Source organism: Orbicella faveolata, unplaced genomic scaffold (genome assembly GCF_042242905.1).
Source record: "Orbicella faveolata isolate gen_17 unplaced genomic scaffold, um_ofav_v1 contig_2, whole genome shotgun sequence".
Lineage (NCBI taxonomy): Eukaryota > Metazoa > Cnidaria > Anthozoa > Scleractinia > Merulinidae > Orbicella > Orbicella faveolata.
Genome location: NW_028301547.1, coordinates 17,936,545 through 17,952,668, shown reverse-complemented (window position 1 = coordinate 17,952,668; position 16,124 = coordinate 17,936,545). Strand labels below are relative to the sequence as shown.

General features: G+C 41.1%; 1 protein-coding gene across 1 annotated transcript; it reads right to left on the bottom strand.

Moving 5' to 3' along the window:
- Positions 1-9,253: 9,253 nt before the first annotated feature.
- LOC110046410 (uncharacterized) lies at positions 9,254-15,167 on the bottom strand. Its single transcript, XM_020752094.2, has 3 exons — positions 14,734-15,167; positions 12,942-13,255; positions 9,254-12,012 (listed from the first exon to the last, which is right to left on the bottom strand). The coding sequence occupies exons 1-3, from the start codon at positions 15,029-15,031 to the stop codon at positions 11,395-11,397; spliced, it is 1,230 nt and encodes a 409-aa protein (XP_020607753.1). The 5' UTR covers positions 15,032-15,167; the 3' UTR covers positions 9,254-11,394.
- Positions 15,168-16,124: the final 957 nt, after the last annotated feature.

Below are 16,124 nucleotides of genomic sequence, written 5' to 3'. Positions count from 1 at the left end.
AGATGGAGTTTCACCAGCTAGACGACTTGTACCACTCGCACAGATACTACGAGTTGACAAAGTCCCTTCCTTAATGAGATGGAGTTTCACCAGTTAGACGACTTGTACCACTCGTACGGATACTACGAGTTGACAAAGTCCCTTCCTTAATGAGATGGAGTTTCACCAGTTGCACGACTTGTACCACTCGTACGGATACTACGAGTTGACAAAGTCCCTTCCTTAATGAGATGGAGTTTCACCAGTTGCACGACTTGTACCACTCGTACGGATACTACGAGTTGACAAAGTCCCTTCCTTAATGAGATGGAGTTTCACCAGTTAGACGACTTGTAGCACTCGTACGGATACTACGAGTTGACAAAGTTCCTTCCTTAATGAGATGGAGTTTCACCAGTTAGACGACTTGTACCACTCGTACGGATACTACGAGTTGACAAAGTCCCTTCCTTAATGAGATGGAGTTTCACCAGTTAGACGACTTGTACCACTCGTACGGATACTACGAGTTGACAAAGTCCCTTCCTTAATGAGATGGAGTTTCACCAGTTGCACGACTTGTACCACTCGTACGGATACTACGAGTTGACAAAGTCCCTTCCTTAATGAGATGGAGTTTCACCAGTTAGACGACTTGTACCACTCGTACGGATACTACGAGTTGACAAAGTCCCTTCCTTAATGAGATGGAGTTTCACCAGTTGCACGACTTGTAGCACTCGCACGGATACTACGAGTTGACAAAGTCCCTTCCTTAATGAGATGGAGTTTCACCAGTTAGACGACTTGTACCACTCGTACGGATACTACGAGTTGACAAAATTCCTTGCTTAATGAGATGGAGTTTCACCAGTTAGAGGACTTGTACCACTCGTACGGATACTACGAGTTGACAAAGTTCCTTGCTTAATGAGATGGAGTTTCACCAGTTAGAAGACTTGTAGCACTCGCACGGATACTACGAGTTGACAAAGTCCCTTCCTTAATGAGATGGAGTTTCACCAGTTAGACGACTTGTACGACTCGTACGGATACTACGAGTTGACAAAATTCCTTGCTTAATGAGATGGAGTTTCACCAGTTAGACGAGTTGTACGACTCGCACGGATACTACGAGTTGACAAAGTCCCTTGCTTAATGAGATGGAGTTTCACCAGCTAGATGACTTGTACCACTCGCACGGATACTACGAGTTGACAAAGTCCCTTCCTTAATGAGATGGAGTTTCACCAGTTAGACGACTTGTACCACTCGTACGGATACTACGAGTTGACAAAGTCCCTTCCTTAATGAGATGGAGTTTCACCAGTTAGACGACTTGTACCACTCGCACGGATACTACGAGTTGACAAAGTCCTTTGCTTAATGAGATGGAGTTTCACCAGTTGCACGACTTGTACCACTCGCACGGATACTACGAGTTGACAAAATTCCTTGCTTAATGAGATGGAGTTTCACCAGTTAGACGACTTGTACGACTCGCACGGATACTACGAGTTGACAAAGTCCTTTGCTTAATGAGATGGAGTTTCAGCAGTTGCACGACTTGTACCACTCGCACGGATACTACGAGTTGACAAAATTCCTTGCTTAATGAGATGGAGTTTCACCAGTTAGACGACTTGTACGACTCGCACGGATACTACGAGTTGACAAAGTCCTTTGCTTAATGAGATGGAGTTTCACCAGTTGCACGACTTGTACCACTCGCACGGATACTACGAGTTGACAAAGTCCCTTGCTTAATGAGATGGAGTTTCACCAGTTGCACGACTTGTACCACTCGTACGGATACTACGAGTTGACAAAGTCCCTTGCTTAATGAGATGGAGTTTCACCAGCTAGACGACTTGTACCACTCGCACAGATACTACGAGTTGACAAAGTCCCTTGCTTAATGAGATGGAGTTTCACCAGTTAGACGACTTGTACCACTCGTACGGATACTACGAGTTGACAAAGTCCCTTCCTTAATGAGATGGAGTTTCACCAGTTAGACGACTTGTACCACTCGTACGGATACTACGAGTTGACAAAGTTCCTTGCTTAATGAGATGGAGTTTCACCAGTTAGAGGACTTGTACCACTCGCACGGATACTACGAGTTGACAAAGTCCCTTCCTTAATGAGATGGAGTTTCACCAGTTGCACGACTTGTACGACTCGTACGGATACTACGAGTTGACAAAGTCCCTTGCTTAATGAGATGGAGTTTCACCAGCTAGACGACTTGTACCACTCGCACAGATACTACGAGTTGACAAAGTCCCTTCCTTAATGAGATGGAGTTTCACCAGTTAGACGACTTGTACGACTCGTACGGATACTACGAGTTGACAAAGTCCCTTGCTTAATGAGATGGAGTTTCACCAGTTGCACGACTTGTACCACTCGTACGGATACTACGAGTTGACAAAGTCCCTTGCTTAATGAGATGGAGTTTCACCAGTTGCACGACTTGTACCACTCGCACGGATACTACGAGTTGACAAAGTTCCTTGCTTAATGAGATGGAGTTTCACCAGTTGCACGACTTGTACCACTCGCACGGATACTACGAGTTGACAAAGTCCCTTGCTTAATGAGATGGAGTTTCACCAGTTAGACGAGTTGTACCACTCGCACAGATACTACGAGTTGACAAAGTCCCTTCCTTAATGAGATGGAGTTTCACCAGCTGCGCGACTTATACGACTTGTACGACTTGTAAGACTTGTAATGAGATGGAGTTTCACCAGTTGCGCGACTTGTGCGACTCGTACAGGTTGACGAAGTGTCCTACTTAGTGACATGCACTTTCATCACGTGCAGTGGAATGACATCATTTCATTTCACTGACAAATACCACATTCATTACTTAAACTAACCGTAGAAAATGTAAGCCTTCTTTTACGAAGACAAACAATGGACTGCAAGGCTGATACTACGTGAAAAACGAACAATTATTCTTGTCACAAGGTCAAGAATGAGCGCACATAGCCATACGTGAGAAACGTTTCGAGACACCAACATGACCAGAACCGATAAAGTAGGATCGCAACAGTGGACAGCTGTCTCGCCCTTCTTGGGGCTCGTCAGCACTGTGTAGCGAAGATATGTAACGCCAGCCTGACAGCCAACGCACATAAATTGCAAAATGACCCGTTCACTATATCAAGTTCCGTACTTTGAACTCACTTGCGCCCCGAAACACGCGTTGCCACAGCACGTGTTTCGGGGCGCACGGAAACAAAGTGTCACGATTGGTGTCTCGAAAAGCAAAAAAATAAATGTGGCTGGACAAGGCCAGCCTAAACATTTAAACATTCAACCGCATGGCCAGTACCATGCGGTTGAATGCGTTCATGCGTTCGCGCTAATTTTTTCTGCGCATCCTCACTGCGCGCGCAAATTCACACGCCAAGTCATCCATGAGAGCTCGCGCTATGTCTTAAAATGAACAATGATAGGGCAGATGGCCATTCCTATAGCTTTGCCTGGATTTAACGATCTTGGACGTTCGGTGCCCCCTATTTTTCTTTTGATAAAGCATTTTCTTTACTGATTTTCTACGTTTAGCGAGAAAATGAAGAAAATTTATCGATAAGAAGTTTGAATTTTTTGCAAAATGCACCACCGAATTCCTTGCTTTTTAGCTCTTCGTTTATCTGTGCGACGGTTTCAAATGCCTCTTGAAGGGTTAAGTTTTGCTAAAACGTTAGTAACATTGGAAATTATTGACGCTACAGACCCGCTTCTACAAAATATGACTAAGATCGTTTGCCTCCGTTGACTCACCTTCGATATTTTTAGCCATAAACCCCTGTAGACCATGTTGAATTACGTGCGCTAATTTTTCAAAACCAGGGTAGTTTTCCACGCGCTTTATCTTCAAAACGAAGTCAGCATCAACATCGCGCCATCGGACGCACAGGGCCTTCACAGTCTCTCTCCAGCGCGAACGATCTTGTGCCGCCTTCCGGATTTCACTCCAGGTCAAGTATATGGTTTTGAGTTCTTTTTCCGTTGACCTTCTCCAAGTTGTTCTAGGCCTTCCCCGTTGTCTTTTCCCTTCTGGTGTCCAGAATAGTCCTTCTTTAGCAATGTCGCTGGGGTCTTTTCTCAGTACGTGTCCAATCCAAGTCCATTTCCTCCTTAAGCTTACCATGATATCTTCTTGGTTACAAATCTTGCGCACTTCCAGGTTCGTCACTTTCTGTGGCCATCTTATGCCCAATATAATGTGAAGGCATTTATAGGTAAAAAGCCTCAGCTTTCTAACTATTTCCTGAGTTGTTTTCCAGGTTTTCGAGCCGTAGAGAAGCACTGTCTTAACATTTGAGTTGTAAAGCTTTCATTTGTTTAGCTTCTAACAAGAGAAAATAAAAGTTATCTTTTCAAGCTACCATGTAATTTCTTTTTATATAGATAACCTGATTGCTCGCACAAACAACCACAAAAAAGGGAAATGATGTCAATGATATCTTCAGTAGTGAGGATATGGAACACATGCCACTTGGGTCCTGGATGACTACAGTGGAACCTCTATTTAACGAACCTCTATTTAACGAAGTCCTCGATATAACGAACGATATTCTGTCCCGGCCAGAGTTACAGTAAAATGTATGGAATGGTACCTCAATGTAACGAACCTCGATATAACGAATTTTTCGATATAACGAACATAATTCGGAAGCCCAAACGTAAAATCTACCTCGATACAACAATTACAATGTTTCCTTGTTTACATAGACAATTTTCTGTATAACCTCTATGCTGCAACATTTTTAAATCGCTACTCTGAAAGTATCGTTCTTTTGTAAACAAAAGCTGCGCGTCTGCTCAAAAGTGAAAATAACTGATACTGAAAGCCACTATGCTTAATGAATTGCATCTCAAAACGCGGCACTTCTGGGTGACGAAAATTGCATTGAATTGAGTGACATAAGTCACCTGTGTTACAAATCAATCATTAACTATGACAATGATATAACGAACATTTTGGTCGTTTCCCCTCAAATTCGTTACATCGAGGTTTTCGATATAACGAACCCTCGATTTAACGAACAAATTTGGCCGGTCCCCAGCGACATCGTTAAATCGAGCTTCTACTGTAGTTTCATATTAATTTTACAAGTGACGTATTTTCCAGTAGAACACTGTGTCTAATCTCTTCAATAGCTGGACAAATTGTATGGATTCAGTCAGATCGATAAAAATATGCCATGCTGCTTACAACCAATTACAGGCATCTTTTTTTTAGATAAAAATCAAAATTGATTGATTCAATTAATATCAATAACCGATTGATATCTGCAATCGATAACAATCAAACTCACAGAAATTTTTTTTTATCATGATTATAGATGATTGTAAAAGATACACAGGCTATGGAGATACAATGACTCAATAAAACTATGACATACAAAATTAATTTTGTCAAACAATTTGGGATAACAATCGACACACACATACACCAATCGATGAATCAATCCTTATCGATTACTATCGGCAATTGATAACAGTCGAACGCAACTTTTTTTCTTTATCGATTCTCATTGATTGCTATCGGCAATCGATTATTATTGATTGACATCGATTATCGGTTTATCGATTTGACTACACCTGGCATACACAACGTCGTTAGCAGAGGGACAAATCCCGGGGAGAACTACATTAAAAAAAGGACGGGGGTGCTCGTCACACCTTTCCAGGGTTAAAAAAGCGGTTTTCGTACCTCTTCAGGTATTCATCCTGAAAAGGTCCACAGCGGGATCTTTAGCGCTATCTCTGAAGGTATTGAGCCTAAAAAATGAAGTGCAGGAGATGAAGTGTTGTTTTCGAATTGGTACTTCTTAGGGGTGAAAAACATTTCAAGCCACGCCCACAAAACGGATCTTGGTACCTCTTGGGGTTCTTTTCAAAATCTGCGACGAGCACCACCGTTCTTTTTGTATGGTAGTCCCCCCTACCCCCAGGGTGACAAATATTTGCAAAAATCTGGCTTTCCTTGTACCGGCTATGGGCTGTGTAAGATTCGCATGGCATTCACTCAGTGATAAAATTTACAGCTGGGCAAGCTGCCATAAAAAGCGGCTATTTATAATGTGCATCTTTGCAAGTGGACACTTATAAGAACCATTCTTGTAAGCGTCCAGCTCCAGTTACGGAGCTTCCACTGTATAACTTACTCCAACTAAAGGACTCTTCAAGAGATTGTACGGTGGTACCTACATTTTTATAGTCAAATTCCTAAGTTTGCAGGAACAAGAGATTTTTCCAGTCGAATTAACATGTGTCAAACGGCTTGCCAAACGTATTACCCCAGCTATTTTGATCATTTATGGACTAGAAAACAACTTGTTTTAATTAAAAGGTGTCGTTTCGCCCGATAGCCAGTTACCCACCAGATGCCACTTCGTTTGAACTGAAAGTTCAAACAAAGACGTCGCCCTAAAAATTCTCTTTCTCGAAAGCAATTGAGCGAAAAAGACAACACTGTGGGCACAATGAAACATAATTACAAAAAAACATATTTATTTCTCATATATTAATTCGCTGAAAACAGAGCCATAAATAGTCCGGGCGAACCGACAGTGGAACCGACTGTACTACCAATCAAAGCAACGGAACTGACATCGGACGACCTATGGCTTTCGAGCGAAACAACCGCAATTCATCGATTCAATGTAAAAAATAACCTACCTTGAGTAAAAAATGGCTATCCTTCCCCCTAAAGATACATTTTTGAAAGACCCTTAGCCTCTAAAGATTACAAAGACCGACCAAAGTTCACTCGCTCAGGATTGTTTGCAAACTCAAGAGTGAAACATGGGGGTGATGCGGCAGTCGCCCTTGACATGCCGCGTTACTGATAACTTTTGGCGGAAAAGTTCGCATCCTCGCCCCAGGGTAATCCGGAAAATTTTTTCGAACCACAGGGTTGCCCGAGTCAAGTCTTCCACACCAAGAAGGAGCCCAATGATCACCTTTTGAAGTCGAAATTTTTTTCAAAGCGTCTCATACCTCTCGCTGGATATTTCAGGATTCTGTGGGGTCCCCCTGGATGGGATACTGGTTAATCCACAGAATTTTGTCAGATTCATTACCCTAACAATTCACTGGTACACCTTTATGCTCCTGTTTTAAGAGAGGCACTGTGTAGCAGTAGCTGAGCAAGTGAAGTTCCTCGCCGAAGAACAAAACACAGTGACTCATTTTATTGTTGAAGAAAATATCGATGATTGTCATAATTCTCCCACAGAGGGTTTTTTGGTTTGAATGTCCCCCCGGCCCCCACCACTAATCCTTCTGGAAATTCCCGTTTTGGTTCATACTTTCCTTTTAAAATTTTGGCTTTTGAGAACCCCCCCCCCCCTCCCCCACACACACACACTTCTTTCCATACCCTCCTTGGAGTGGGTATGTAAATGCTTTGGAACCACACATTCACTCAGGGCTTGAACCTTAGTTACCCTGATATACAAAATCCATGCCTTATGGGATGACAAAATGCGGCGTTGACAAAATCTGGATCGGATCGGACCGGATCACGGATCGGATCACGGATCGGATCACGGATCGGATCACGGATCGGATCAAGGAAAAAAAATTCAAAATTCAAAATTCAAGATTCAAAATTCAAAATTTTGTTGAGCAAATTACACTAGAGTGACTACTGTGAGCAGAACGTTTTATTCAATTCAGGTGTGATATTCCTTTATTCTTTTATAATATCAAGCCAACTGGGAGCTGGTCACAGATGAATTTTTTTCAGGCTGTTGGGTTTTGATTGCGATGATCAATCATGTCTTCATATCTTTCTCCGCAGTTCAGATAAATGATATTTCGTATATTCGCTTGCATCAAAGGTAAACTGTCATAAAACGCGTCAGCATGGTAATAATAGGACGAACGCATGAATCGAAACACAAACACTAAAAACACTAATAATATTAAACACCTGATGATTTCAAACAATTTCCGTTTCTGAGACAAGTCTATACTTTTACAAGATGTGAGTTTGGAATACGATATTTCGTACTGGAATAATACGAAACAGACCATTTGTATTTCAAGGAAATACAGCTGTTTTACAAAAAATTAGTATAGGTAATCATACGGTTTCGAGTTCAATTTGGAATTAATTTGCACTTGTGAGTTTTTCAAAAAGCTGAAATTGCACGAGCCGCTTCGGCGAGTGTAATTTCAGCTTTTTGAAAAACTCACAAGTGCAAATTAACTCCAAATTGAACGAGAAAAACCGTATGATTACTTATTAATAATATAAACATGAAAAAATTCGCGCGGAAGAAGTGCCGGAAGGTCTTTCTTGAAGCCATTTTTTTGTCATTTGAGAAAACTTTTTTCAAAGTTTCAACACAAAATTTTCGTCGTCATTTTACGTGATATCATTTTATTAGAAAAGTTCCTATTTTCTTTCAGTCAATTCGATGTGTAATTTGCACTGGTGTTACACTTTTTGCACTGATGTTACACTTTTTGCACTGGTGTTACACTTTTTGCACTGATGTTACACTTTTTGCACTGGTGTTACACTTGAACCGCACTGCTCTCAGCCAATCAGAATCGAGTAATTTTTTCATGTGTATTATTATAGGAATAACATCGATAGTGTGAACGATAACGCAACCCGAGAATAGACAACATTTTAGGAGTTAGGTCACGATTTTTAAAGTCATTTTTAGGGTCGTAAAGAGTTGCCTTTATATGGAATAAAACCTTAAAATGATCGTGTTCTAGGATAGAAAGCACTTAAGAGGCAAGAACAAATCAAAACGGAATGAGGATCGTTAAGGATGGCAAAGATTAACGAGGACTGCAAATGACGAACTTGAAAAACTAGGCTAGTTTTTTCAAGATGCGCAAATCATGACGTAGCTCCTTTAAAGCAAGTCATGTCCTTAAGCTTTCGTACGTAAGCTTTCTCATTAACTCTAACGCTAACTGTAGCGCTCACATCTGACACGAAAAAGTAGCCGAGAATTAGCTACTGATACTAACAACAATTTCAAAAACGAGAATGGGAGGTTCACGCAAGCTTCAAGCCAACTAACGTTCAAATATAACTACATCTACCTGTTCATTACAATTTAAATTCGTCGTAAATCAGGCGCTTCTGTGGCTTTTTAACTGACCTCTTGTCATTCTCTGTAATTAACATGTCATTGCGCCAAATTCGGGATTCTTATTTTTATTTAACATATTTTAGTTTTCCACTTTTATTTTTTATTTATTATTATCTTATAAACGATTTCATTTTTTTTGCCCTGCTGGCTTTTGTTCCTTCTGCGATTTTTTTTTACCCAAAACAAGAGGGGCCAGGCCCCCCAGGCCCCTCCACTAGGTCTGCCACTGCTTAAATACATCACTTACATACACTAAACTACAAAACAGGAGTTACTGGGGCTGAGGACAGCTTCCAGTTGGGGTCAGGGTTGCTCTTCACAAAATTTACATTGAGACCCTAAAGGAGACCAATTTTGGCATTGTCCAAGCTTTATTCGACCCCTTAAAGGAACTATTGGAAAACAGACCTATTCAAATAGTATAGACTTATGCGACTAAACAACATAAATTTGTCATCGTTGTAGTTTCATCAACAAGAAAAAATTTGAAAGATCTCACCATCTAAAACAGCATTTTTTTCAAATACAACCCTTTAAGATACCTTGATAGCCTGCCAAACCCTCTGATAAATACATACACCCCTAAGTAAAACAACAAGCCCCCTGCCTCTTAACATGAGAGTCCTTTTCTGGGAAGTGGTCACATTAATGAGGGTTCACTATGCAACTAACTCTCTTATTACAACTATTTGGCATGGGCTGTAGTGCAAAACAGACTCACACAAAAGAACAAACTGACATACTGAAGGGAATGTGGCTTTAGGGGCTGCATCAATTATTGGAATGCTTAGCTGGAGTGTACTCTGCACAACATCATCAGGCCTTGCTGAACCATGTGATAAATATGGCTTTACTGCACAATGCAACAGGCGTGTTTAAAACACAAAATGGCAAAATGATGAGATAGTACTACTGGTAAGAGTCAACATTGGATATGTGTGTCTGTAAGGGTTAACTCTTACAATTATCGAGACCTAACCACTGTGAAGTGGGAGGCGCGGTGGCCTCATGGTTAGTGCGCTCGTCTCCGGATCGAACGGCCCGAGTTCGAGCCCTGGCCGGGGACATTGTGTTGTGTTCTTGGGCAAGACACTTTACTCTCACAGTGCCTCTCTCCACCCAGGTGTATAAATAGGTACTGGCGAACTTAATGCTGGGGGTAACCCTGCGATGGAGTAGCGTACCATCCAGGGGGGAGTAGAAATACTCCTAGTCGCTTCATGCTACAGAAACCGGGATAAGCTCCGGCCTGATGGACCACTTGGCTCAAATGCAGACTTTACCTTAACCACTGTGAAGTAAGTAAAGTTTAGGGCTATGGCTAAACTGGATGCTATCAGGGCTATAACCCAATGATCAAATGGGTGAAATTTACAGCTGTCCAATAAGTTTACAACTCTTGGAAATTGGGCAGGTGTGCTAGGCATGACATGTTACTCATACAACAACCTTCACTTAAAAACTAAGGCTTTTCTTGCTGTTTCCCATGGACATTCACAACATCACTAACGGTAACCATAAATTATATGATTGAGTTAACCAAGCATGAGATCAAGATGACAGAATATATTCCAAGTTACTTTTTAGTTGTTAAAGACTGATCAAGGTCCCCAATCATGCAAAAAAAAAAAGGACAAGGCCAATATCCAGTCATCTTCAGGATTGATTAATTGGTATCTTCTTGAATTTGGAATTTTCCTGAGTTAAAACTGAGTCTGCATCAAATTCAAGCTGGTGAGTCAAATGCCAGAGTCATGCTGTCTGTCATGGACACATTTGCTAGTTCGAAGAAATTAGCAGCAATGCTACTAAGTAAATTCAAGGGTAAATAAGGTTTATGATGATGATGATGATGATGATGATGATGATGATGATGATCACTTCTTGGGAATTATAGCATATTACAACTCCTCATGGTTTCAAACATGATAGATGGTGGGCACGAGACAAGTGACTAAACTACAGGAATTTCTGCAAGCTAAACAGTTAGCCTCATTATCACACTTAGCTTGTAAGCCTATACTAAAAAGCATTCTGCTTAGCCTGTAGTGCCGACTCAGTTGAAAATGGCTGGCTCTCAAATAACCGTTAGGTAATACAAAGTGTTACATGTGATTAAACTTGGACATATGACTTGGACTCTGACTTGAACTGGGGTCTGATTTGAAAAGTGGGCAAAATTCATTCAAGTCTTCACTCCATGACCTCTCACAAGCAGGGGCGTGAGACTCCTACAGTGGAGTATTCATGAAAATATTCTTCCAATTCAATAAAGCCAGTCTCTGTTTATTAAATGAAGTGCAGGAAAGTCTTTTGTAAATGTTCTAATGTCATCAGGTAACAGATGATTATAAGATAAAGACAGTGTTTTAAGCAATGGCAGCTGGCTGACCATCTGACCAAGCAAAGTGACACTCGATGAGTCAAACATGTTGTCCTCTAATGATAAATACTCCAGTGTAGCTGCTGATTTAAGGACAAATGTGCACAAGAGTTCAATACAGCTGACAAATCCATTGCCATCCAGTTTCAAAGACTGCAAATTGTGAACAGTGTCCATAGCACACATTTCACGGAGATCATAATCTCGGGCACCACATCCTCCAAGAGCCAGATGTGTCAGTGGTGACTGCAGGTGTCGCAGAATACTACACACTCCTGACCTGATGTAGTTACCAGTTAGATCTAGTTTCCTTAGTTTTGGTAGTTTGCCACAGATATTTGCTATTTGCTGAATGGCTGTAGTGTTGTGGCGTGTAATACCATTGTAAGATAGGTTAAGTGCTGTGAGGTTTGACAGGGTTAAAAGAACTGGTGAAATGAGATTGATTCCTTCTTCTTGCAGGCCATTCATTGTCAGGTTCAAGCCAGTGACAATCGCAGGCTGAATGGAATATGAAATCACAAATATTATTATCTTAAACTAATTAACATTTTATTATCCATTTCACAGTCTCACAACACTATGAAATATATACTAGTCCTCTCACTAACCAAGTTTGAAAGCTGTACTATCAGTTATGGACCAAGTTTTTTCCCCATCAATTTATGGCCCAGGCACAAAGTGTGTGGGCCATTAATGGAAGGGGAAAAGCAAGAATCCGTAACTTACAGCATGGACCGAAAAAACAAGGTCAGTAAGATATGTTTTATATCTCTACGGGGTGTCTGATGGATTCGGGAATGATTTCTATTCATGCAAAATGGCTTCAAATTTCTGATGTACCTTGAAATCAAAACACGTCAATAATTTGAAATTGTTTATAAATGACTCTCAAGTCATTAGCAGGTTTAAATACACAATCTCAAAAGTAAAAGAAAGTTTTAAGCTTTTACTTGCTAACAAAGTTAACAACACTTGGCGATAAATCACGAAACATTTTGGTTACAAAAACAGCTTTAAATTTTAGCGGGCCGTATTCTTTACGGCCCCCTAAACTGACCAATCACAGCGTGCCTACTAACTGAGAGATATAATAAGTAACTACTACTGAACCCACTGATTTTGTCACGTTGTTATCCACTGTACTTCCTGTTGTTAGCGTCTCCATTCAAGTAAACAAATCAAGAGTAGCCAACAAAAGTTTAGAACAAGGTAAGTTTCTTCAGAAATGAGACTTGCTATGAGCTTTTAGAGTGTCTTAAGTTATTGAAAGAATTAGACTACTTCCCTGTATTTCCGATAAGCATACCGGTAAGTCAATTTGGCTCTGATATGCCTTGATGACTAATAACTCACACAGTAGAAACCTATTACTTGTAACTTATTAATTGTTGCTAATTATTTGATTCATGGTTCACTCATCATCTCACCTCTAAAGAGGATAACAGGCAGTGGACTTTTTGTCTTCCAATAGGATGTATGGTCACATGTGACATCTTAAGGTCAAGAATTGAATGGTTGATGCATGCCTGAATTGCAAGGCCACAATTATCTGCATCAACGACACAATCAAGCATCACTACCAATGGAGGAATTTTTTTCCATGGAAAATCTGTTGAGAAATTTTCTTTGAAAGAATCATATTCAATAGGACATGTGTCCAAAATTTTCATTCCTGACACATCATTTTCTGACACTGGAATATTTCCAGCCAGCTTGCAAAATGCTTTGGTCCCCTGAAGGCCTGTAAAAACAGTGGAACAAAGAAAAACTATTTAATAATGGCCATCTTCCATATCCCTTTACAAGATAACAAGACAGAGATGCCAATCTAAGGCATAACATTGCTAGCAACAAATTATGACATCAGTGGCCATTTCAAGACATCAGAGACGAAAGGTCCTCGTACCAAGAGTAGATGATATGCAGTGGCGGATCCAAACTTTGAGCTAAGGGGGTGGGGGGGGGGTGGGGCGGGGGGGCAGTTTTGTTTTACTTGCCCTGCTGGCTTTTCTTCCTGCAGTCACTTCTTCTTTTTTCACCCAAAATAAGGGGTGTGTGTGTGTGGGGGGGGGGGAGGGGGGGGGGCTGGGCCCCTCCCCTAGATCTGCCACTGTTATGTGCAGAGAAAGCATAATTAATTTGTAATAGACTCACTTTCCGGAACCCATGAACATCAACAGGAATATTGCATGACTATCATCAACAGGAATATTGCGTGACTAGCAATATTGCAAGACTATCCTGTATTGGATACTGCATTATGCAATACCTCTCAGGATTACATAATCTACTTATCAGTACTTTACTTGTTTCACATGATTATCCATAGTTTTAACTTCATTTTTTTGCCATTGTTTGTTTGAATTCTGTCAGTTAAGTTTTGTTTTCTGCTTTCTATTGCATTGCTAGTTTTGGCTAACATTTGAGTGTCTGAGTTATTTTTCTGAAGGGTTGAGTTCAGCTGGACTCGCTGCAGATTGTAAGTTTGTTTTATTCCGCTATCAGTTCTGTGGTTATATTTTTGTACTTAAATATTTTGTCTTTGTTTATTTTCAGTTGAATCGCATCCACTCACTCACACATGCTTATGTTCACACTGATTAAACTACTGTGTATTCGAATTGTGGCATTCCTTTATCTGTAGCATCTACCTACAACACCAACCAACATCAGCCATCATTCTCTCACTTGAAACCCCTAACGAAAGAAGTTCTGAAAGAGAACACCAAAGAAACAGCTGGTGATACGACACTGCTGCCTAAACATAGTTGATGGAATCCACCTTGAAGGAAACAGAATGGAAAGTTCAAGCTCAGGGTTGCTGATAAGCTGCTCTTAATTGCCTCTGTAGCAAAGGGCCAAAAGCTAAGTAACAACCTTACACCAGTACCGGTCAGCAGCACTTGGTTAGTTTGATTATCCATGTGACTCATTATGTGGCCTTGTGTGTTGTTGTCGGCCATTCTGTTGTATGTGTGTTAGATTTATCCATTAAATAAACTAGCTACTACTAGCACTATGTACAGGAAATGAAGCTGAGAGAACCCTAAGGTACTCCAAGGTGCCCAAGGCACCCCTTGTCAACCACCCACCCCTGTCCCCCAAAACAAGCAAAATGGACTTTTCATTTTCAATTCCTTAATTACACTCCTCACCCCCACCCCTCCAGGTTTATTGGTAGGTGAAAAAGGATTTAAAGGAACTCAAAGTTTGACTCACCAATATTACATCCTCTCATGTCCACAAGCTTCAAATCGTACTTTGTCCTCTGTAAACAGTAAGCAAGAAGAACTGCTTTCGGTTCATCAAAACTTGAGACATTCTGCAGAACAAGATGTTGCATTGGCCAGTTTGTGATCAGACTTCTTAAACAGAGCATCCTCGACTTAGAAATTGAGGTTAAGAGAAGTTCTTGCAGGACAGTTCTAGGTAATGTACTCAAGTCGCATCCGTCCACGATGCATCCGTCCTGAATAACGGCAGAGGCAGATAGTTTTACCAGCGAACTGGCCGACATCTTGGATTTGGCAACTGAACGGAGGACTGAGAACAAATTTTCGTTTTGTCCTCAGGGCCTTCTCTTCGACGATTTTCAAAACAGCGGCTTGTCGTTTTGAAAAGTGGAGAAGGCCCTGGGGACGAGGTTGGTCAAAAGGGGTCAAAGGTTGGTCACGAGACTATGTCGTGACCAAGAAAAAAAACAAGGCTCGAAAACCAGAGATCGATTTGTTTTCATATTTGACAGTATAGCAGAAATTGTTTCCAGCTGAAAATAGCAAAGGTGACAATCCATACGTTGAATCCATACATCATCTGTAAAGTATCTTTTCATGTGTTTGTCGGACTTTCCCGACGGGTGTCTGGAAAACCCTAATAGCGAATAGCGAATAGTCGCGAATAGCGAATAGCGAATTAATAGTCCCGAATAGTGCGAATAGTCTCGAATAGTGCGAATAGTGGCGAACAGTCGCGAAAAGTGACGACTAGTGACGAATAGTCGTCAATAGTCACCGCTTTAGATCTAATATCCAGCAATAAGCAACAGAATTTGAGTGAATTTATTACTTTTTCTTCTACGGACTCAGGCTAGCAGGCTGTCCATCGCCGACATTACGAAAATAGAAAACACAAGGATGACCTAATAAAGACGTATTTACGCTTTTGCAGCGGTTACAAAGAATAAATTACGTTTAGAAACATCTTTTGTCCTGATAAGCGTCTGTGCTTTTTAGCCCGAAAATCCCATCCTAAGTTGCTACGAGGTTGACTGCGAGATACTGGGTACCCTATTTGCTACTATTCGCCACTATTTGCCACTATTTGCCACTATTCGCCACTATTCGCCACTATTCGAGACTGTTCGCCACTATTCGCACTATTCGTACTATTCGCCATTCGCTATTCGGGACTATTCGCTGTTCGCTATTCGCGACTATTCGCTATTCTCTATTCGGGTTTTCCAGACACCCCTTTCCCGACCGTGTTAAATTTCGCCCTGGGGAATTGCTTGGCTGCTAAGTACACAGTTTGAAGAATCTCTCAAAGTCCAAGTTTGGGAGAAGGCTGTTACGCAAAGGGTAACAGTATATGTGGCGACATTACATTACATT

Bases quoted from the DNA above. Each gene is read 5' to 3' on its own strand.
- LOC110046410 (XM_020752094.2), bottom strand. From the start codon at position 15,031: ATGTCGGCCAGTTCGCTGGTAAAACTATCTGCCTCTGCCGTTATTCAG. The intron at 13,256-14,733 runs GTGAGTCAAACT...CTGTTTTTACAG, and splicing joins CATGAGAGGATGTAATATTG to GCCTTCAGGGGACCAAAGCA. The intron at 12,013-12,941 runs GTGAGATGATGA...TATTCCATTCAG, and splicing joins GCCTGTTATCCTCTTTAGAG to CCTGCGATTGTCACTGGCTT.